At 36.0% G+C, this 24,620-nt stretch overlaps 1 protein-coding gene across 2 annotated transcripts in view; it reads left to right on the plus strand.

Annotated features, from left to right (window-relative positions):
• Positions 1-24,620, plus strand: part of ERCC8 (ERCC excision repair 8, CSA ubiquitin ligase complex subunit) — an 82,837-nt gene that overhangs the window by 28,812 nt on the left and 29,405 nt on the right. For both annotated transcript variants that reach the window (XM_010387986.2, XM_030927888.1), the window contains 6 exons: positions 99-222; positions 16,795-16,876; positions 17,900-17,968; positions 19,108-19,174; positions 21,904-22,004; positions 23,229-23,353. In XM_010387986.2, the coding sequence (XP_010386288.2) occupies positions 99-222; positions 16,795-16,876; positions 17,900-17,968; positions 19,108-19,174; positions 21,904-22,004; positions 23,229-23,353 (568 nt within the window). The remainder of the gene's footprint in view (positions 1-98; positions 223-16,794; positions 16,877-17,899; positions 17,969-19,107; positions 19,175-21,903; positions 22,005-23,228; positions 23,354-24,620) is intronic.

Here is a 24,620-nt window from a genome sequence, read left to right on the forward strand (position 1 = left end):
TATCATCCTACCTGAGACTACTGCTTGTTCTTAATATAGTACCAGTTTTGAAACTCACATAAGTCAGGTATCTGTAAATTTTGATTGCTGTTTTGTAGAGATCATCCTGATGTTCACAGATATAGTGTGGAGACGGTACAGTGGTATCCTCATGACACTGGCATGTTCACATCAAGCTCATTTGATAAAACTCTGAAAGTATGGGATACAAATACATTACAAGTAAGTACATTAAAACATTTGCAGATTGCTTTGTAGGATGAAGGAGAATTTAATCCTAAACCATTTTAGTATGATTATTTGCTGAGATGTCATATATGTTAAATGTGAAAGCAGTACAGTGGTTAAGAAGAGCTAGACTGCTTGAGTTCATATCCTGGCTGTGCTGCTGACCAGCTGTATGTCATTGTGCAGATGTCCAAACCTCTGTGTGTCTTTCTCATCTGTAAATGGGAATAATGATTATAGTATGATGTGAGGATTAAATGAGCCAATATATGTAAAGTACCTAGTACAGTGCATACCATATAGTAAATGCTCAAAAACTATTAGCTAATATTATTATCCCTTTGTGAAAACTAGAATGATCTAGTAATCTAAAGTAGAAAATTGGATTTATCTTTGATTGATCTAAAAACTTGAAGGAAAAAGCTGTTAATACTGTTGCTTAGTAAAGGCCGGCAGTGGATAACAGTTTGTCTGATATTCAGTCAGATTTACATTCTGAGTGCTAATCTTTTCTCTGAGCTCTACTCTGATATTTCTCTACTTTTTTACAGTACCTCTATACTTAAATGTGGTGTCACCCCTTCAAACTTAACATGTTCCAAACTGAACATGATCACATCTCATTAAATTTAGTCATATAATCTTAGCAATCCTTTCTCCGAACTCTCTCATACCTCTTTTTTCTATTTCCCTTGACTTTACTGCACATCCAGACTACTAAAATCACTGCCTTACCTTCCTTCTACATTTTCTACACTAAGTTCTACCCCAGAGTTAATCTTATTATAAAGCAGTTTTATCATGTCACTGTCCAAACCCTCTAGGGATTCCCATTGTCTGAACTCAGCCTGGCATTCTAATTTCTCCATGACATCAGCCCTTTTTCCTTCAATCCTACATCCTACCAGTTTTCAACACAAATGCTTTGCTGCAACTGAATTGATCATATTTTGAATCTGTTCTATTCCCTACCTCACATCCCTTTCCCTTGCAACTTTTCCCTTCTCTTAAGGTCACATCTTTTTTTTACAATTACATTGAGCCAAGACTGCGGATGCCAGAGTTCTAGTTCCATTCTGCCACTTATGAGATTTGTTGCTTTAGATAAGTCATTTAATTTGTTAGCAAATGTCTCTTCAGCTATAAAATTAAAGTGTCAGACTAGATGGTGTCTAAGGTCCCTTTTAGTGCTATCATGCAATTTAGTGATTTCAGCTTCCAGAGTACATATTAACCATTATTTTACTTTATAGCACTATTTTCTGTATTCTTATTTCAACACATTCTCATACTACTTTATAATATCATTTTCATACTTGTCTTATTTGTTGTTCTAGATTGTTACTTCCCCAAAGAAAGTACTATGTCTTATACATTACTAAATTCAGTGCTATGTACAATAACTGCTGAGTAAATGCTTTAAGGATGACTAACAATGTATGTAACTGGCCACATATTAATAAGTAATAAAATCATGAAATGTATCGTGATTCTAGTCAGCAAAACAAAACAGTGTTGTGTATATAAATTCCAATTTAATACAATTCTAGTAATTCAAACTAAATAGATGTGTTTTTTTGGACCTTACTACATTAGAATAATCCTATTATTTCAGATTTATTTTCATAGCAAAGTATATGTATTAAAATACATGTCATTGAAAATGAGAATGTATTTTAACAATTAAATGAATGTCATCAGCTTTCACTTCTGACTATAATGGAGTATCTTGTAGCCAAACCAACACCTCCATTGAGAAAAGCTAGATAAAGCATAAACAAACATCTAGTTGAGGATTTTAGAAAGCTGCCAAGAAATCTAGGACTTGAGAAATAGATCCTAGAGAGAACACTTACAGAAATGCATTCAACTTTCCACACACTGTTTTTCTCTTTGGACATTTGTCATTAATGTAGGGCAAGAGACTGAGAAGACAAACATTGGATAGCTTCTAAGAGGCAGATAAATGAGTGGGACTTTAGTCCATTTCATACAGCTAGAGAGACAGAAATTGAATGTGGGCTGCCAAGACAGCCAGAAATTAAAGGATCAAGATCACAGAAAGAAGAGAGATGCAGAGAAATCAGCCTAACATCTTGCACTGGTTTTGTCATTGAGGTATTCGCTAACCAAGCTATGCAAGACCATAGACTAAGAAATGGAGCAGAAGACATTTGAAAAACAGCAATTTTCCCCAGTCACATGGTACTGGAGAGAAGAATTGCAGTGCAGTACTTCCTAAGTAGAACAGGGCCTAGGAAAACACCCAGGCTCTTAGGGCACTTAGAGGGGTATACTGTAATAATGGGTACAAATAGGAGGTAGATGGAGCCTGTGGTAAGCAGCATCATGTCCCGCTCCCAGATGTCTATGTGCTAATCTCTAGAACATGCAAAGGGGAATTAAAGGTTGCCAATCACCTGACCTCAAGACTGGAAGATAATACTGAATTATCCTGGTGGGCCCAACATAATCATGAGAGTCTTAAAAAATGGAAAAGTGAGGTAGAAGGAGACGGGGTAAATTTGACTAAGAGAATGGCCAGAAAAATGTAAAATTGCTGGCTTTGAAGATGGATAAAGGGGATCACAAGCCAAGAAATGTGTGTGATCTGTAGAAGATGGAGAAAGTATTCTCTCCTAGAGCCTCCAAAAAGGAATGAAGCCCTGTCAACACCTTGATTATAGTCCATTGAGACCTATGTGAGAATGTTAACCTGCAGAACAGATTTATTACAGATAATAAATCTGTCTTATAAATTACTAAGTATGTGGTAATTCCTTACTGCATTGATAGAAAATTATTACAGAACTGTACGATAGCAGATAAGCTTTATGTTTGAAGTGATATGATCTTCCCTCTCCTACCTGCCAAAGAGAGACTGGATCTTCTCTGAAGGAGGGTAACATAATACAGAACCTCTCCCAATTTTTTCTATGTAATTTCTAGCACTCTATCAGAAACTTCCAAGCTTACCAACAAATGAGCTTAGGAGGAAAAACAGGCAGTAGAAGAAGACTGACATCTCCAGGCCTAGATGCCTTTACCAGTAAATTATTCTAAACACTTAAAAAAGAGATAATACCAATCTGATACAGATGCTTCAAGAGGAAAAAAAAGAAACATTTGTAAACTTTTTTTATGGGGCCAGCATATCCATGATTTCAAAATTTACAAGGACATTATTTTGAAAATTACAGGCCAGTGTCTCTTACAAATGTAAATACAAAAATCCTAAATCAACTATTAATATGTAGAATCTAACCACATACAAAAATAATAATATATCATGAGTGAACAGAAACAAGGTTGTTTTAACATCCATAAATCAACTAATGTAATTCATCCTGTAAATAGAATGAAGGGGAAAAACTACATGTTAGTCATCTCAATAGATAAGAAAATTTTGAAATAAAAGTCAATATCCTTTTTTTTTTTTTAAGAGACAAGAGTCTTGCTCTGTTGCCCCAACTAGAGTGCAGTGGCACAATTATAGCTCACTATAACCTCAAACTCCTGGACTCAAGAGATCCTCCCAGCTCAGGCTCCCAAGTAGTGAAGGCTACAGGTGTGCACCACCATCTCCGGCTAATTTTTTAACTTTTGTAGAGACAGTGTCTCTCTGTCTTGCCCAGGCTGGTGTGAAAATCTGGCCTCAAATGGTCCTCCCACCTTGGCCTCTAAAAGTGTTGGGATTACAAGCATGAGCCACTGTGCCCTCATTTTTTAAAATTCTCTGCATACTGACACACATAGGCTCAAAATAAAGGAATGGAGGAAGATCTACCAAGCAAATGGAAAGGAAAAAATTCAGGGGTTTCAATCCTGGTCTCTGATAAAACAGACTTCAAACCAACAAAGATCAAAAGAGACAAAGAAGGCCATTACATAATGGTAAAAGGATCCATTCAATAAGAAGTGCTAACTATCCTAAATATATATGCACCCAATACAGGAACACCCAGATTCATAAAGCAAGTCCTTAGAGACTTACAAATAGACTTAGACTTCCACACAATAATAATGGGAGACTATAACACCCCACTGTCAATATTAGACAGATCAACGAGACAGAAGGTTAACAAGGATATTGAGAACTTGAACTCAGCTCTGCACCAAGCAGACCTAATAGACATCTACAGAACTCTCCACCCCATATCAACAGAATATACTACATTCTTCTCAGCACCACATCGCACTTATTCCAAAATTGACCACGTAGTTAGAAGTAAAACACTCCTCAGCAGATATAAAAGAACAGAAATCACAACAAACTGTCTCTCACACCACCGTGCAATCAAATTAGAACTCAGGATTAAGAAACTCACTCAGAACTGCACGACTGCATGGGAACTGAACAACCTACTCCTGAATGACTATTGGGTACATAACGAAATGAAGGCAGAAATAAAGATGTTCTTTGAAACCAATGAGAACAAGGACACAATGTACCAGAATCTCTGGGACACATTTAAAGGAGTGTGTCGAGGGAAATTTATAGCACTAAATGCCCACAAGAGAAAGCAGGAAAGATCTAAAAGCAGGAAAGATCTAAACCCTAACATCCCAATTAAAAGAACTAGAGAAGCAAGAGCAAACAAATTCAAAAGGTACCCGAAGGCAAGAAATAACTAAGATCAGAGCAGAACTGAAGGAGATAGAGACACAAAAAACTCTTCAAAAAGTCAATGAATCCAGGAGCTGATTTTTTGAAAAGATCAACAAAATTAATAGACTGCTAGCAAGACAAATAAAGAAGAAAAGGGAGGAGAATCAAATAGACCCAATAAAAAATGATAAAGGGAATATCACCACCAATCCCACAGAAATACAAACTACCATCAGAGAATACTATAAACACCTCTACGCAAATAAACTAGAAAACCTAGAAGAAATGGATAAATTCCTGGACACATACACCCTCCCAAGACTAAACCAGGAAGAAGGTGAATCTCTGAATAGACCAATAACAGGTTCTGAAATTGAGGCAATAATTAATACCCTACCAACGAAAAAAAGTCCAGGACCAGACAGATTCATAGCCAAATTCTACCAGACGTACAAAGAGGAGCTGGTACCATTCTTTCTGAAACTATTGCAATCAATAGAAAAAGAGGGAATCCTCCCTAACTCATTTTATGAGGCCAGCATCATCCTAATACCAAAGCCTGGCAGAGACACAACAAAAAAAGAATTTTAGACCATTATCCCTAATGAACATCGATCCGAAAATTCTCAATAAAATATTGGCAAACCAAATCCAGCAGCACATTAAAAGTTTAGCCACCATGATCAAGTTGGTTTCATCCCTGGGATGCAAGACTGGTTCAACATACACAAATCAATAAACATAATCCATCACATAAACAGAACCAATGACAAAAACCACATGATTATCTCAATAGATGCCAAAAAGGCCTTCAACAAACTTCAACAGCGCTTCATGCTAAAAACTCTCAATAACTTCGGTATTGATGGGATGTATCTCAAAATAATAAGAGCGATTTATGAAAATCCACAGCCAATATCATACTGAATGGGAAAAAAGTGGAAGCATTTCCTTTGAAAACTGGCACAAGACAGGGATGCCCTCTTTCACCACTCCTGTTTAACATAGAGTTGGAAGTTCTGGCTAGGGCAATCAGGCAAGAGAAAGAGATAAAGCGTATTCAACTAGGAAAACAAAAAGTCAAGTTGTCCCTGTTTGCAGATGACATGATTGTATATTTAGAAAACCCCATCATCTGAGCCCAAAATCTCCTTAAGCTGATAAGCAACTTCATCAAAGTCTCAGGATACAAAATCAATATGCAAAAATCACAAACATTCCTATATACCAATAACAGACAGACACTTCCTGGACACTTACACTCTTCCAAGACTAAACCAGGAAGAAGTTGAATCCCTGAATAGACCAATAGCAGCCTCTGAAATCGAGGCAATAATTAATAGCCTACCAACCAAAAAAAGTCCAGGACCAGATTGATTCACAGCTGAATTCTACCAGAGGTACAAAGAGGAACTGGTACCATTCCTTCTGAAACTATTCCAATCAATAGAAAAAGAGGGAATCCTCCCTAACTCTTTTTATGACGCCAACATCATCCTGATACCAAAGCCTGGCAGAGACACAACAAAAAAGAAAATTTTAGTCCAGTATCCCTGATGAACATCGATGCAAAAATCCTCAATAAAATACTGGCAAACCGGATTCAGCAGCACATCAAAAAGCTTATCCACCATGATCAAGTGGGCTTCATCCCTGGGATGCAAGGCTGGTTCAACATTCGCAAATCAATAAACGTAATCCAGCATATAAACAGAACCAAAGACAAGAACCACATGATTATCTCAATAGATGCAGAAAAGGCTTTTGACAAAATTCAACAGCCCTTCATGCTAAAAACACTCAATAAATTCGGTATTGATGGAACGTACCTCAAAATAATAAGAGCTATTTATGATAAACCCACAGCCAATATCATACTGAATGGGCAAAAACTGGAAAAATTCCCTTTGAAAACTGGCACAAGACAGGGATGCCTTCTCTCACCACTCCTATTCAACATAGTGTTGGAAGTTCTGGCTAGGACAATCAGGCAAGAGAAAGAAATCAAGGGTATCCAGTTAGGAAAAGAAGAAGTCAAATTGTCCCTGTTTGCAGATGACATGATTGTATATTTAGAAAACCCCATTGTCTCAGCCCAAAATCTCCTTAAGCTGATAAGCAACTTCAGCAAAGTCTCAGGATACAAAATCAATGTGGAAAAATCACAAGCATTCTTTTACACCAGTAACAAACAAACAGAGAGCCAAATCATGAAGGAACTTCCATTCACAATTGCTTCAAAGAGAATAAAATACCTAGGAATCCAATTTACAAGGGATGTAAAGGACCTCTTCAAGGAGAACTACAAACCACTGCTCAGTGAAATCAAAGAGGACACAAAGAAATTGAAGAACATACCATGCTCATGGATAGGAAGAATCAATATCGTGAAAATGGCCATACTCCCCAAGGTTATTTATAGATTCAATGCCATCCCCATCAAGCTACCAATGAGTTTCTTTACAGAACTGGAAAAAACGGCTTTAAAGTTCATATGGAACCAAAAAAGAGCCCGCATTGCCAAGACAATTCTAAGTCAAAAGAACAAAGCTGGAGGCATCACGCTACCTGACTTCAAACTATACTACAAGGCCACAGTAACCAAAACAGCATGGTACTGGTACCAAAACAGAGATATAGACCAATGGAACAGAACAGAGTCCTCAGAAATAATACCACACATCTACAGCCATCTGATCTTTGACAAACCTGAGAGAAACAGGAAATGGGGAAAGGACTCCCTATTTAATAAATGGTGCTGGGAAAATTGGCTAACCATAGGTAGAAAGCTGAAACTGGATCCTTTCCTTACTCCTTATACGAAAATTAATTCAAGATGGATTAGAGACTTAAATGTTAGACCTAATACCATAAAAACCCTAGAAGAAAACCTAGGTAGTACCATTCAGGACATAGGGATGGGCAAGGACTTCATGTGTAAAACACCAAAAGCAATGGCAGCAAAAGCCAAAATTGACAAATGGGATCTGATTAAACTAAAGAGCTTCTGCACAGCAAAAGAAACTACCATCAGAGTGAACAGGCAACCTACAGAATGGGAGAAAATTTTTGCAATCTACTCATCTGACAAAGGGCTAATATCCAGAATCTACAAGGAACTCAAACAAATTTACAAGAAAAAAACAAACAACCCCATCAAAAAGTGGGCAAAGGATATGAACAGACATTTCTCAAAAGAAGACATTCATACAGCCAACAGACACATGAAAAAATGCTCATCATCACTGGCCATCAGAGAAATGCAAATCAAAACCACAATGAGATACCATCTCACACCAGTTAGAATGGCAATCATTAAAAAGTCAGGCAACAACAGGTGCTGGAGAGGATGTGGAGAAATAGGAACACTTTTACACTGTTGGTGGGATTGTAAACTAGTTCAACCATTATGGAAAACAGTATGGCGATTCCTCAAGGATCTAGAACTAGATGTACCATATGACCCAGCCATCCCACTACTGGGTATATACCCAAAGGATTATAAATCATGCTGCCATAAAGACACATCCACACGTATGTTTATTGCGGCACTATTCACAATAGCAAAGACTTGGAATCAACCCAAATGTCCATCTGTGACAGACTGGATTAAGAAAATGTGGCATATATACACCATGGAATACTATGCAGCCATAAAAAAAGATGAGTTTGCGTCCTTTGTAGGGACATGGATGCAGCTGGAAACCATCATTCTTAGCAAACTATCACAAGAACCGAAAACCAAACACCGCATGTTCTCACTCATAGGTGGGAACTGAACAATGAGATCACTTGGACTCGGGAAGGGGAACATCACACACTGGGGCCTATCATGGGGAAGGGGGAGGGGGGAGGGGGGAGGGATTGCACTGGGAGTTATACCTGATATAAATGATGAATTGAGGGGTGCTGACGAGTTGATGGGTACAGCACACCAACATGGCACAAGTATACATATGTAACAAACCTACACGTTATGCACATGTACCCTAGAACTTAAAGTATAATTAAAAAAAAAAAAACATTCCATGCTTATGGACAGGAAGAATCAATATCGTGAAAATGGCCATACTGCCCGAGGTAATTTATAGATTCAGTGCCATCCCCGTTAAGCCACCAATGAGTTTCTTCACAGAATTGAAAAAAAACTACTTTAAATTTCATATGGAACCAAAAAAGAACCTGCATTGCCAAGACAATCCTAAGCCAAAAGAACAAAGCTGGAGGTATCACGCTACCTGACTTCAAACTATACTACAAGGGTACAGTAACCTGTTTTGGTTACTGTTTTGTATAGTACTGGTACCAAAACAGAGATATAGACCAATGGAGCAGAACAGAGGCCTCAGAAGCAACACCACACATCTACAACCATCTGATCTTTGAGAAACCAGACAAAAACAAGAAATGGGGAAAGGATTCCCTGTTTAATAAATGGTGCTGGGGAAACTGGCTAGCCATAGGTAGAAAGCTGAAACTGGATCCCTTCCTTACACCTTATACAAAAATTAATTCAAGATGGATTAAAGACATAAATGTTAGACTTAAAGCCATAAAAAACCTAGAAGAAAACCTAGGCAATACCATTCAGGACATTCACATGGGCAAGGACTTCATGTCTAAAACACCAAAAGCAATGGCAACAAAAGTCAAAATTGACAAGTGGGATCTGATTAAAATAAAGAGCTTCTGCACATCAAAAGAAACTACCATCAGAGTGAACAGGCAACCTACAGAATGGGAGAAGATTTTTGCAATCTGCCCATCTGACAAAGGGCTAATATCCAGAATCTACAAAGAACTTAAACAAATTTACAAGAAAAAAAAACAACAACACCATCAAAAAGTGGGCGAAGTATATGAACAGACACTTCTCAAAGAAGACATTTATGCAGCCAACAGACACATGAAAAAATCTCATCATCACTAGCCATCAGAGAAATGCAAATCAAAACCACAGTGAGATACCATCTCACACCAGTTAGAAGGCCCTATTAAAAAGTCCAGACAAACAGATGCTGGAGAGGATGTGGAGAAATAGGAACACTTTTACACTGTTGGTGGGAGTGTAAACTAGTTCAACCATTGTGGAAGACAGTGTGGCAATTCCTCAAGGATCTAGAACTAGAAATACCATTTGACCCAGCCATCCCATTACTGGGTATATACCCAAAGGATTATAAATCGTTTTACTGTAGAGACACATGCACACATATGTTTATTGTGGCACTATTCACAATAGCAAAAACTTGGATCCAACCCAGATGTCCCATCGATGATAGACTGGATTAAGAAAATGTGGCACATATACACCATGGAATGCTATGCAGCCATAAAAAAAGATAAGTTCATGTCCTTTGCCGGAACATGGATGAAGCTGGAAACCATCATTCTCAGTCAACTGTCGCAAGGACAGAAAACCAAACACCGCATGTTCTCACTCATAGGTGAGAATTGAACAATGAGAACACTGGGACACAGGGAGGGGAACATCACACACTGGGGCCTGTCGTGGGGCGGGGGACAGCTGAGGGATAGCATTAGGAGAAATAAGTTAATGGATGCAGCAAGCAAACATAGCACATGTATACCTATGTAACAAACCTGCACATTGTGCACATGTACCTTAGAACTTGAAAGTATAATTTTTAAAAAGACATAAAAATAAAATTCTCTGCATACTAGGAATGGAAGAGAAATTCCTTAATTTGATAAAAAGTATCTATTTTTAAAAAAAATCTAAAGCAACCATTAAATTTGGTGGTAAAATGTTGAAAGCTTTCCCTTTGCATTATCCCCATTATTTCCTCTGTTCAGCATTATACTGAATGTCCTCGTCAGTGCAATAAAGCAAACAAAGGAAATAAAAGGGATAGAAACTGGACAGGAAGCATTTAACTATCATTCACAGAAGACATGATTATGAATGTAGAAAATTCAAAAGAATCTATAGCCAAATTATTAGAATTACTATAAGTAAATTTGGTAAATTTTCTGGATACAAGGTAAATTATATTTCTGAATTCCATGAAATTTCAAAACCAGTATTGTTTACCATAGCATCAAAAATCATCATGTACCTAGTAATATATTTAATGAAAAATATACAAGACTATTCCGAATACCCAGAGAACTTTAGAAACATTATTGAGAGAAATTAAGACCTAAATAAATGTGGGATATTCCATGTTCAAGAATTAAAAGGTTCAGTGTGGTAAAAATATCAGTTCTACCCAAACGGATCTATAGAATCAATGCATTTTCTATTAGACTCTTACAAGATTTCTTTTTTAAAATTGACTAGCTAATTCTAATGTTCACATGGAAATGCAAAAGGGCAGGGCACTCTTGAAAAAGAGTGAAGTTGGAAGACTTCACTATCAGCTATCAAGACTTGCTGTAAAGTTATACTAGTTAAGGCAATGTGATATTGGTGTAAATAAAAAAGAAAAACACATACCACACAGTGAAACAGGAGAATCAAGAAATGTACCCGTTCATGACAATAATTTGATTTATGATAATACAGGTAACCCTTGAATACTGTGGAGATTAGGGAAGCTGATCCCCATCACAGTTGAAAATCTATATATAATTTTTGATTCCCCCAAAAGGGTAACTACTAATAGCCTAGTGTTAATTGATAGCCTTCCAGATTACATAAACAGTCAATTAACGCATACTTTATATATTATATGTAATATATACTGTATTTTATTATTATTATTTTTTTTTTTTTCGAGACAGTCTCTCTGTGTCACCCGTGCTGGAGTGCAGTGACGTGATCTCAGCTCACTGCAACCTCCGCCTCCTGGATTCAAGTGATTCTCCTGCCTCAGCCTCCCAAGTAGCTGGGACAACAGGCGCGTGCCACCACGCCTGGCTAATTTTTGTATTTTTAGTAGAGACAGGGTTTCACCATGTTTGCCAGGCTGGTCTTGAACTCCTGACCTCAGTTGATCCACCCACCTCAACCTCTCAAAGTGCTGGGATTAGAGGCGTGAGCCACCATGCCCAGCCTGTATACTGTATTGTTACAATAAAGTAAGCTAGAGAAAAGAAAATGTTGTTAAGAAAATCATGAGGAAGAAAAATATATTTACTAAGTCAGTGGAAGTGGATCATCATAAAGATCTTTATCCTCATCATCTTCACATTGAGTAGACTGAGGAGAAGCAGCAGGAAGAGGAGGGGTTGACCTTGCTGTCTGTAGGGTAGCAACAGGTGTAAGAAGATTTGGAAAGAGGCAGGCACACTTGGTATAACTATGGAAATACGTCGTAATTTCTGTGTGTTCTGCTTTATTTCTCTAAAAATGTTTCTGTTACGGTACTGATCCTTCTTCCACTATTTACTTTAGTTTCAGAGCCCATATCATCAAAGGGTCCATATCGTAAGAGTCCTTTGTGGCTTTTTTTTTCCCCCCAGAATAGGGCATTTTTGTCTACATTTAAAACCTGTTCAGGCAGATATCCTTTGTCCTCGATGATTTTCTTAATGATATCTGGAAACTCACCTGTTGCCTTTTGGTGGGCAGAAGCTTCTTATCCTATTATCTTGACTTTTTTAAAGCCAAACCTCTTTCCAAAATTATCAAACCATCTTCTTCTGGCATTAAATTCTCCAGCTTTAGATCCTTCACCTTCCTTTGGCTTCACATTGTCATATAATGACTATATTGACTTTGCTTTTTAAAAGTCATATTAGAGTCTATATATCGATATGCCTTTCTTTTAACAATCCTGCCCCCCCATAAAAGCTGGATTTTCAATAAGAGGTCAAAGGTATTTCACAAAACATACAAGGTTTTCACACCTGCTGGCATAGCTGCAGTGACATCATCACAAATTTTCTTTTTTTACAATGGTTCTTATGCTGGACTCATTTATCTTGAAATGGTGGGTAACCACAGCTGCACACCTCAATCTATGGTACATGTCAAGCAATTCAGCCTGTTCTTGTAATGTCATGACTTTTCTCTACTTCTTGGGACCACTTGCAGCATCACTAGTGATACTTTGTATGGGTTCCAAGGTGTATGATATGTGAATTTTATCTTGACAAAGCCATTATTTATATATATATAAGCATATATATATATATATATATATATATAGGAATGACCCCAGGTTCTCTAGCTTGGCAATTGGGTGGATTATATTGTTATTTACTAAGATAGGGAAGGGTTGGAATGATGAGTTCAATTTTTGATTTGTTGAGTTTGAGGGATTTACGGGAAATCCAAATGAAGATAATCCAGGAATCGATCTATACATACCCAGAATTCAGGAGTGAGGTCTACACTGAGTATACAGATTTGTGCCTCACTACATATTGAGTGTCCCTAATCCAGAAGTTCAAAATTTGAAGTTTTTTTGAGTTCTAGATTTGGAATGCTCAACCAGTAAGTATAATGCAAACATTCCAAAACCAAAAAAAATCTGAAATCTGAAACATTTCTGGTCCCAGTTACTTTGGATAAGGGATACTTAATCCATAACATACAAGTGGCAATTGAAAGGGGTGCATAGAACAAAACCTTGAAGACAAAGATAAATAGGACAGAAAAAGGAAACCACAGTCTGCTAAAGGTGATGAAAAGATGTAGCCAAGGAGAGAAAGAGGAAAATCAGGAATATATGATACAATGGAAGCCAGTAAAAGATTGCTTTAAAGAAGATGGGAGTAATCAGCTGTGTTGAATGCTACAAACAGATTAAATCAGATGAGGAGGTTATTGGTAATATTGGAAGAGTAGTATGATTTAGAGTAGTGCAATAAAAATAAGATTGCAATTTAGTTGAGAAACACATGGGAGATAAGGAATTAGAGATAGCCAAAGTTTGGATTTGAAGAGGAGGAAAGATTAGGGAGAATGTAGGGTGAAAAGGCTCTTTGTTTTTGTCTTAGGGAAGGGGTGTTAAGATGAAAAAGACTTGAACTTTTAGTGCTGTTGGGAATGAGCCAGTGGGGACAGAGGTTATAAATACCCAGAAGATAATCTATAGGGTGAGATTTCTGACAGTGCTGAAGGGAATCTGAACACAAGTAGGGGGATTAACGTTAAAAATGGGGAGGAATCTCAAGACCAGCCTGGCCAATATGGTGAAACTCCATCTCTACTAAAAATACAAAAATTAGCTGGGCATCGTGGCGGGCACCTGTAATCCCAGCTGCTCGGGAGGCTGAGGTAGGAGAATCGCTTGAACCCGGGAGGCAGAGGGTGCAGTGAGCTGAGATTGTGCCACTGCACTCCAGCCTGGGCAACAGAGCAAGACTCCGTCTCAAAAAAAAAAAAAAAAAAAAAAAGGTGGGGGGGAGGAATCATGTTTCTATGATAACAGGAGTGAAGAAGGAAAAAGGATAAGTGGAAGTAAATGTGTTTGTAGGTTTGTTGGTAAGACATTAAGGAAATTCTGATTGAGTGACTCCTATTTTCTCCTTGAAATAAAAGATCAGAAGTAAATGTGTTTGTAGGTTTGTTGGTAAGACATTAAGGAAATTCTGATTGAGTGACTCCTATTTTCTCCTTGAAATAAAAGATCAGAAGTAAATGTGTTTGTAGGTTTGTTGGTAAGACATTAAGGAAATTCTGATTGAGTGACTCCTATTTTCTCCTTGAAATAAAAGATCAGATTACCTGTTGTGACTGAGTGGGTATATTTGTGGAGAAGATTTGAAATAGCTGAGGAATACTGCAGAGAATACTAGTGAAATATAGTGGGACTGGCAGTCATTACTGAAATCTAGAGGAAATGAATAGTCTTTTATAGTGATGTCACACTGCCCTAATTATAAGATTTTTTACCTGGGTAGAGCAAGGGATTGGCCAAGTCTGGGCTCATGGGCAAGTCTGGCTCATGGCCTTTTTTTGTAAATAAAGTAGGTTTTGGACACAAATATTGAAGCTGCCTTTGCAAAAATTATATCAGTGAGAAAATTGTGACAGTAGGGGAGATCTGATCTAACCAACACCTCCTCTTGCCTTTAGCCTTCAAGCTGCCTTAATTATTCCTGGACTTTGGCCAAGCTAACTTTGGAAGACATTTAGTTAATACTCTATTTTTTAATTTTATTTACTTATTTATTTATTTTTGAGACAGAGTTTCACTCTGTTGCCCAGGCTGGAGTGTAATGGCATGATCTTAGCTCACTGCAACCTCTGCCTCCTGGGTTCAAGCGATTTCTCCTGCCTCAGCCTCTCATATAGCTGGTATTACAGGCGCCCGCCACCACGACCAGCTAATTTTTGTATTTTAAGTAGAGTTTCACCATGTTGGCCAGGCTTGTCTCATACTCCTGACCTCAAGTGAGCCACCTACCTTGGCCTCCCAAAGTGCTGGGATTACAGGGGTGAGCCACTGCCCCCAGCCATTTTATAGTTTAAGTGATAATAGCCCTTCTCCAAAACTCAGCCACCTTTGTAAAGCTAATGAGAGACCACCAGACTAGGAGGAGTAGAGGAGCCTGAATTCTGCTAAGATACAGGGTCAGCAGTGGCTCACACCTGTAATCCCAACACTTTGGGAGGCCAAGAAGGGTGGATTGCTTGAGCCCAGGAGTTCGAGACCAGCCTGGGCAACATGGCAAAACCCCATCTCTACCAAAAATACAAAAATTAGCTAGTCTCATAACCTGGTCTCAAAAATAGATAAATAAATAATTAAAGAGACATAAATGATTGCCAGCCATTATTCCAGAGGTCACAAGATATATAACTTCCCCAATTACTCCTGTAGATAACATCACAACTGCAGAACCTGAGATTGGCCTTTTGAGATATCTTTTCAGGATTTTTTCACGTCTGACACCTGTGGCACCACCTGGACCTGCCAACTGCCCCTGTGGCCCCACCCAAAAGTGGCTCAGTGCACAAGAGGACCATTCCCCACACCTTATGGTTGCACCCGCAACCAGTCAACAGCAAGCACCCATTCATTGCCTAACCACTCCCACCCCTTCCCTCAAACTACCTTTGAAAAACCCCTAACCTACAAGACTTCAAGGAGATTGATTAATGTTAATAAATCCCATCTCCCACTTGGCACGGCCAGCCTTGCATCAGTTAAACTCTTTACTGCAATGCCATGGTCTTCATGAATTGGTTTTGTTTGTGCAGCAGGCAGAAAGAACCTGGTAAGCAGTTACAGTATGTTCATTTACTGTCTATGACTGCTTTAACACTGCAGTGACAGAGATGAGTAGTTGGTCCTGAAAGCCTAAAATATTTACCATCTGACTTTAACAGAAAGTTTACCAACCCCTAAGGTAGATCAATTTGGATGTAAGTACAGAGAAGGCAGACATTTGGAATCACCCAGGGTTGAAGTCTTGACAAATGGAAGAATATTAGCAAAGGAATTGCAGATATTGGCAGTTGACTTTGGTATTGGTATTGGACTTTGAAATCCAAGCTGGAGAGTAAGAGAAGTAGATGAAAGGAACTGATAGGGGTTCCAGAGTTTATTCGAATTTCTTGAGAGTATTTGGTGGGGAAAAGCTGAAAATTATAGAAGATTGTGGTCATAGATAACTGAAATATATGATTTCAAAGAAGGGGCAATTCTAGATAGTGACAGTGTCCTGGGTGTGGTAGCTCAGGTTATATGGAACTGAGATACATCATCCATGTAGTGTTGACTACATCATCCATGTAGATGCTGAGCTCTCTCCCCACCAGGTTGGGTGGAAAGGAATATGGTAAGCCACATACTTGTATTTTCTTAATTTGTGGGATTTATTGGGAAAACATATTTTTTTCTCATAGAAGGGAAAAGAATGTTGTAAATGACAGGATTTCAAATTATCAAGGTTTTTTGGGGTATTACATTCCTATGTTTAAGTTGAATTGCTAACAGTCAATTTAAAAATAGCTACAAATTTAGGGAAAAGTAAATAGAAGTCTTACTGCTTTTTTACTTAAACCTGATACTTTTTTAATGTCTTTTGATTACCAGACTGCAGATGTATTTAATTTTGAGGAAACAGTTTATAGTCATCATATGTCTCCAGTCTCCACCAAGCACTGTTTGGTAGCAGGTTTGTAAGTGTATTCTTTTGTCTTTTGAAATATTGAAATCTTTCTCCCTTTTTATTTCTAGTTAGTTTTGATGTAGACATTTTAACCCACAGGAATATCACAATTCTTTATATATATATGTACTATTTATATTCAGTTCAACAGATATTGTGCAAGGCAAGCACTATGCTAGTGGCCAGGATTCAGAGAATAAGAGCATATTTCTGTCCTCTAAAGAGTTCCTTTTAAACCACCGAAGTTTCAGAGATTTTGCATGAATAAAATTTGGCAACTTTCCCAATTTGACACAATAAAACAAGGAAATTATTTCTTTCTCTAAGATTGTCATTCAAATTAAGCATCAATTTATATAAAAGCACCTGCAACAAACATCTTCATATTATAAGGGAGAAAAAATGATTTTCTGGTATCAGGTATCTGGGCCCTGTGATTCATTATTTTTGTGGCACCACGTGAGTCTCTACCTCTGGATATCAGTCAGCTCTTTTATCTGTAAAGAAGAGCTAGGAACTAGGTTGTCTTTGAGGTCCTTTCAGTCTGTGTCGAGTTTCCGTGAATCTGTTACTAGTGATTGGAAGTATATCATTAACTTGGAAAAACTAAGCTATTAAAATACAATGATTTGATGTGATAAAATGGAGACCTGTACATACATACATACACATTTACCAATATAAATTTCCTGGGTTTGATACTGTGTTTTAGTAAGCTCACACATAATCATTGGGGAAACCTAGTGAAGGGTACACAGTTCTCTTTATACTAGCTTTGCTGTTGCTTGCAAATCTATAATTATTTCAGAATAAAAAATAAATGGAATAATAGAGGTTTCTTACTACTAAAATGTAACTGTAGTTAAAATAACTTTTCTAAATTTAACATTAAAAATGACAATGTATTTTTGGCTTATATCTTTATATTTCTGCGTGGATACAGTGAAAATGTCATGATTACTAATGATAATGTCTTGTTTCCTTTTGATGATGACTTATGATAAAATTAAACCGGTTCTGTTTTTACAGTTGGTACTAGAGGACCCAAAGTACAACTTTGTGACTTGAAGTCTGGATCCTGTTCTCACATTCTACAGGGTATTTTTATTTTATTTCAAACAGCAACTACTTTGAGTAAACAATCCAATAAAAAGAAACGTTACTAACAATGTATTCTTTGTAAGTGACATGACTGATGTACTTTGTGCTAGTTGTTAAAAGTCAGCAGGGAAATAAAGATCCTTCCGTGCATTATTCTTATAAAACGGAACCACTGAAAAGACATTTATGTGAACAGTGGTCATTGGGGAAGCTCAAACGATAAGAAAAATAGTTCTAACTCAAAATCTTGTGTTATTTCTACATTTAAAAAAACTAACGCAACACACATCAGTGTATTTGTCTCATGTATTATTTAATATTCTGGCTAATGAGTAAATATTGTTCTTAATATTTAGGTACATTTTTTCTCAGTAAAAACATTTTAGAAAAATGTATTGAAGTAATTCTTTGGTAAAGGTGTATTTAAATTATTCTTGCTACTTTTATCAGTATTAGATTGTCTAATTCTAAGCAATGAAAAGATAGAATATAATTTATATATTTTTAGTCATCTCAAAGAAACATATAACATATATTAAGAAAAGTTGGTGAGATGGGTAGCATTTTTGACATTATTATGAATTTTTATTAATATAAGCTGAGCAGATGGAAATGTCTTATGTGAATAGTTCAGTTAGGTAAAAGTGAATTAAAATATTGAAATCACTTACCCTTTGAACTTATCACCTGTACTTTCTAGAAAAAACCATTTTATATAAATGCTTTTCTACAATCATGAATTAAAGTAATTTTCTCTTATAACTTTATGAGAAATTGGGAAACATTTTTATCCTTTAAAATGTTTATCTTGTGTATTTTATTATAGTAACTGAGCTTGAGTTATATGGATTTACTGCCATAGGCTAACTACTGTATTTAAAAAGAAAGACTTACTTAACTCTGTTTTTTCCAAAGCAAAACTAGTTCTTTTACAATAAAATACCATGTGTTAGAAATACTCCTGTAAACTTCACATTAGCATTGAAATGTAGATTATTATAAATCTGAGAAATGACCATATCTATTCACATTGAGTGTTTAGCCTCACTTTCTTCAGAATCAGTCAAAATTATTGGCACTTTATCTTCTGATTTTTCGGATATCTTGCAAGACTTTTCATATAGTTATATTTGCAGGTCACAGACAAGAAATATTAGCAGTTTCCTGGTCACCACGTTATGACTATATCTTGGCAACAGCAAGGTAAAATTATTTGCTTTTGAAGTTAGTAATTAAGAATAAGCATTTTGAAAAGTCTACATTTATGTAATGTATGTATTTTAGCATATTTAATTATGAATTCACTCCTTTAAAATGAAGTATTGAGTTAGAAATTTTAATTCATGTCACCAGAAGAAGTCTTCCTTTGTATTCTAAATCTAATCCTATCCACCTTCAAGGTGTCTCACCTTAGAACACAGAGGAACTGTGTTGTGTCATTCTCACACACAAAAGTATAACACTGTGCAAATTTTTAAATAGAGCATTTTTATGCATTATCTTTAACCTGGAATTCTTTTGAATGTGATATATCCACACATTAATTGATTCAATTTTCTGATATTTAATGACTTCCTCCCACATGCCAAGCATTGTGCTAGGGACACAGGTAACTAAGGCTTCGAAAAGCCAACAATCTAATGATCTAATGAGGCATATAGTCAAAAATCAGTGATTACAGGGCATCCTGAAAAATGCTTTAATAGAGGTACGTCTCTGGAAGGAGTAATATAGGAAAAGAAAGCAGGATCACTTAACTCTGAGAGGATCAAAAGATGTGGGGAGGTTTATTTGTTTGCTGGAGAAAAAGAGTATTGCATATTTATATGCTGGGGAAAGAGTACCAGTAGAGAGAAACAGGTGAAGATAAGAAATGGAGGGAATAATTGGTGCATTAGGTCCTCGAATACACAGAAGTGATTAGTATCAAGGGTCCAGATGAGGGTGGAGGGGACACCTAGTTTGGCACATGAAGAGCACTGTGAGACTAAATGGAAAAAGGAAGAGGTGAACGTGGATACAGTTAAGTTTGTAGCTTTGGCAGAGAAGCTCAAGAAATTCAGACTTAATGGCTTCTCTTGGTTTTTAGTGGAGTAGAACTTGATGTCACCTCTTGAAAATATAGGAATGAGGATGCAATTTTGAGGAAAGATAGTATGGATCTGGAATAATAGATTGAAAGAGTGAGGGAGCTGATTAAGGGCACATAGGATTACTGGGCAGTTGTTCTCAGCTGAAGATGTAGAGCACAGCTGTAATAAGCCACAGAAATTAAAACATTAAATGAAAGAGGCTTAACAATTTTCAGTGTCTAGAGTAAAGTACCTCAGTGCCTGAAAATTTAGAATTGAGTAAATTTAGTGAGTAAAAGGAAAAAAATAAAATCACAAAAAGGCTTGTAGGAAGGATCAAGGATCTAATGAAGTAGGAGAGTTAGACTAAGAAAACTTAAAAACTGAAGGGATAGGAAGTAGTAATCAAATATTTTGATATATTTTCATAAAGCTTTAAGTAGAAGAAGAATTATTACAAAAGCTATTCATATTAATTTTATAAAGATCTGTGTCTGGATTTTTTTTTAAGTTGCCAGCCCTCGCTCCCTGCCACAGTTTAGGCCCCAGAAAAGCTTCTGTTAATAATTGGCAGAATGTGATGTTGAAATTTACCATTTCTAACGTGCAGCAAGGTCTATAATGTAGCCATAAGAAAACTGGCTAAAGAGGTATGAAGGTTAGGAACTAGGTGCTGGTTATGCTTGGGTGGATTTTACATTTTCATGCTTAACTTGGTTTTCATCAGATAAGAGGAGAGCTAAGAAGCTTTCAATTATAAGAATACTCCAGGAATTTGAATCAGTACCAGAATGGACCTAGTAATCAGTGTTAAAAGTTGGATATTTTCAAATCTAATCTGTTTCAGAAGAAACGTAAATCCTCATACTGATTTCATTTCTCTCACCTGGAAAGAAAGAAAACCAACTTAAGAATGGGAAATGCTAGCTTTTTGCTGACTATTCCAGTTGGCTAGGTTTGATGGTCATCTGTGAAAAGAATCGAGATTATAGAAACCAGTACACCCTGTGTGTATATTTTTTTTAAACTTATAAATAAAAAAATAGGCTTATAAAAATGTAATGTAGTGCTCTCTCATTAAAATGACATTGATAGCCCCCTGGGTTACAATATTGTTGAGGTCCTTGTGAGGACATGATAGCATCAGTTGAACTGATTAGGAGCACATCGGATTGCCGGGCATTTTTCTTTAGAAATAATCTAGAAGCTGAAATAGATGTCTGATCATAGATTTACTTTTCTTCTTTTCGCTTACTTGAAAGAAAATGGAAGTAAGTGTTTAATTTCTAGGCAACATTAAATATAGTTCTCACATATATGGCAAAGATTGATTTGAGTATAGGAAACCAAATGGAAATGCATTGTCCTCATTATTCACCTTACTCTTACCGTTTTTTATATAAAAAGGAAAAAAACACCAAATCATAGCAAATAGATTCTTGAGCAAAGTGAAATTAGTTAACTGCTTGTCTTGACAGCATTTGGATAAGAAGCAGTAGAGAAGGTATGGTAAGGAACTTACTAGGAACAAGCTACAAGCCTTTCTGGTCCTTGGGAGAAAAGATGCTCATGTAATTTAAAACGGTACAAAAAAGCAGCACAATTTTGTTCTTGTTATCTGGAAAAGAAAGGTGACTTTTTTTTTTTTTTTTTTTTTTTTTTTTGCTATTTACTCACTAATTTGAGCTATTGTGACTATTGAATATTTGCTGAAAAGGCGAAAATTCAACAACCCTAATGTATGAATACATACGTACCTATATAACGAGACCTCTGTGTGCCGTAAAACTAGAAAGGTGGGTGAGGGGTACAGTCATTGTCCTAGCTACATATGTCAATGTAACACTTCTTTATTCTCAGTGCTGATAGTAGAGTAAAATTATGGGATGTGAGAAGAGCATCAGGATGTTTGATTACTCTTGATCAGCATAATGGGAAAAAGTCACAAGCTGTTGAATCAGGTAAGGAAGAACATGTTAATGAAGAAATACGACGGTGATAGTATTTTTTCACATTGAACATTTTTAATTGAAGCCAAATAATAAATGCATATTGACAAATTGCGAACTTTATCATTTTTTAAAAAGGCATTCATCATATATCACTTTCTTAATTTATGTAAAAAAAACTTATGATTCTCTTTCTTTAAGATACAAATAAAAATGGCAGTTTCATTTGCCCCCAAATTTTCAAAAGTAGAAATTTTTCTGAATTAACTTGCTTTACTTATTTTGTTTTTGCTCCATTGAGACCAACTATACAAATTCAATGCCATTTAAAAAGTCACAATAAATTACAGAAATAGTAACATTTTGTGGCCATTGTATCAACATAAAATTGTGTTAAATGTGAGTCAGCTGCAATCCATGTGACAAAGTACCTAAACTGCATTTTTACAGTAGAATTTAATTCCTATGTAGAAATTTTGGTATAGAATTAATTCTGGACCAGAAATATATTAGAATGGACTATATAAAACCTATGATTGTTTTATATAGTTTTTAAACTAAAAAACTATGTATTTTTAAACTAAAAAACTATATAAAACAATCAAAGGTTTTATATAGTTCATCCTAATATATTTCATATGTTAGAATTTATATGGTTTTTTTAAAAAACCTTATGAACATGTAAACTATATAAAACATGTTCTATATGTTTTTAAATTAATTAGGCTGTTTTAGAATTATGCTTTCTCGAACTTGTTAAGTTTTGAAAGTGATATAAATTTTGAGACTACAACAGTCATCCTTCCTGTTAAGGTTTTTTTTTTTTTAATGGAATACACTAGAATTATTGATTTTAATAGTCCATGGAATTATTTTTTGGTTAGCAATAAAAAATATTATATAAGAGAGATGAAAGGCATTTAATTTTAAATTTTAGTGTTAAGCTACACACTTAATTGAATTTCATGGCACAGCTTCCTTGCTGGAAAAAAAAAGTATGTTTGGCAGAAATTTTTTCCCTTTTTTCTTGTTTTCCTCTATTTTTATGGTTCTGATTTATATAGTTTATCCTATTCAAATAATCTAAAGAGTTGGTTAATTTTAAGTATAATCTACTTACATTTTTTAAGTAACTCAAGTAGTTGTCCTTTAATATGTTTAAATAATTATATCATCAAATATTAAATATGTCCTGAATACAAGAACAGATAAACTGAACTATATTTTTCATTGCAGCAAACACTGCTCATAATGGAAAAGTTAATGGCTTATGTTTTACAAGTGATGGGCTTCACCTCCTCACTGTTGGTACAGATAATCGAATGAGGCTCTGGAATAGTTCCAATGGAGAAAACACACTTGTAAGAGATTTTTAAGTATATATTTGGGTATAAATTAAGAAATGGATATGTGACATACACTTGATTTTTTTTTATATATACGTAACTCATTTATTCCCTTTGAATGACAGCTCTTTTTAAAAATGTGTTTCCATTACGTGGACTAGTAATTCTCAACTCAAGACAACCCACCCTTACCCACTACCTACCACATTGCCCCTACTTAGCAGAGAATCACTGTTCTACTGAGCCACTGTTCTCAATGGGAGTGCAAAGTGTAGTAGAGAAAACTGTTCTCAATGGGACTGCAAAGTGTAGTACAGAAAAAAAGACTGAGGACTACTGATATAAATTAAAGATATTAAGCTAAGTAATCAAATTTTATATAGGTTGTGTATCCCTAATCTGAAAATCTGAAATCTGAAATGTTCCAAAATCTGAAACTTTTTGAGTGCTAGCATGACACACAAAGGAAGTGCTCATTGGAACATTTCAGATTTTGCATATTCAGATTAGGGATGTTCAGGCAGTAATGCAAATATTCTAAAATCCAAAATACTTCTAGTCCTAATCATTTTGGATGGGGATACTTAACCTGTACTATATATGACTTGTAAGCAAAATTCACAATGAATTTTATGGTGCTAGAATATGTAGTACTTTATTTAATACTACCGGAATAAATATATTTTGAAGGTGCTATATTCTTATGTGACTATTAATACTACTGGAATAAATATATTTTGAAGATGCTGTATTCTTATGTGGCTATTAATTTCTGGTACTTGTTTTTATGTATGTTGTAGTCTTACCAGGTATGCCTATGGTTTAGTAATTTTCAGAATAAACTGCTAAAAGCTTATAATTTGGTGATAATAATAATAGCTAATATTTATTGAGAGCTTATATGTCAGATACTGTGCTAATAATAATTAGCATTTAATTTGCCAGGCAGTATTAGACAGCAGTGGGTAAAACATGGAAAAGTCCTATCCTCATGGAGCTTACATTTCAGCAAGAGGATGAAAGGCATCGATCAATTAATAGATGGACAGATGGATAAATTATATATTAGATTGAGTAAAGACTGAAGAAAAGCAAAGCAAAGAAAGGAGCACAGGAAATATTGGGAAGTTGGAGTTGCTGTTTCACATAGGGCAGTCAGGGTAGGCTTCACTAAGGTGACATTTGGCCTGAAGGAAATGGGGAAGTGGCTCATCAGTTGTTTGCTGAGGGATATCATTCTAGTCAGAGAAAGAAAAAAGGTACAAAGACCCTGAGGCGAGAA

Source organism: Rhinopithecus roxellana, chromosome 3 (assembly GCF_007565055.1).
Source record: "Rhinopithecus roxellana isolate Shanxi Qingling chromosome 3, ASM756505v1, whole genome shotgun sequence".
NCBI classification, from domain to species: domain Eukaryota; kingdom Metazoa; phylum Chordata; class Mammalia; order Primates; family Cercopithecidae; genus Rhinopithecus; species Rhinopithecus roxellana.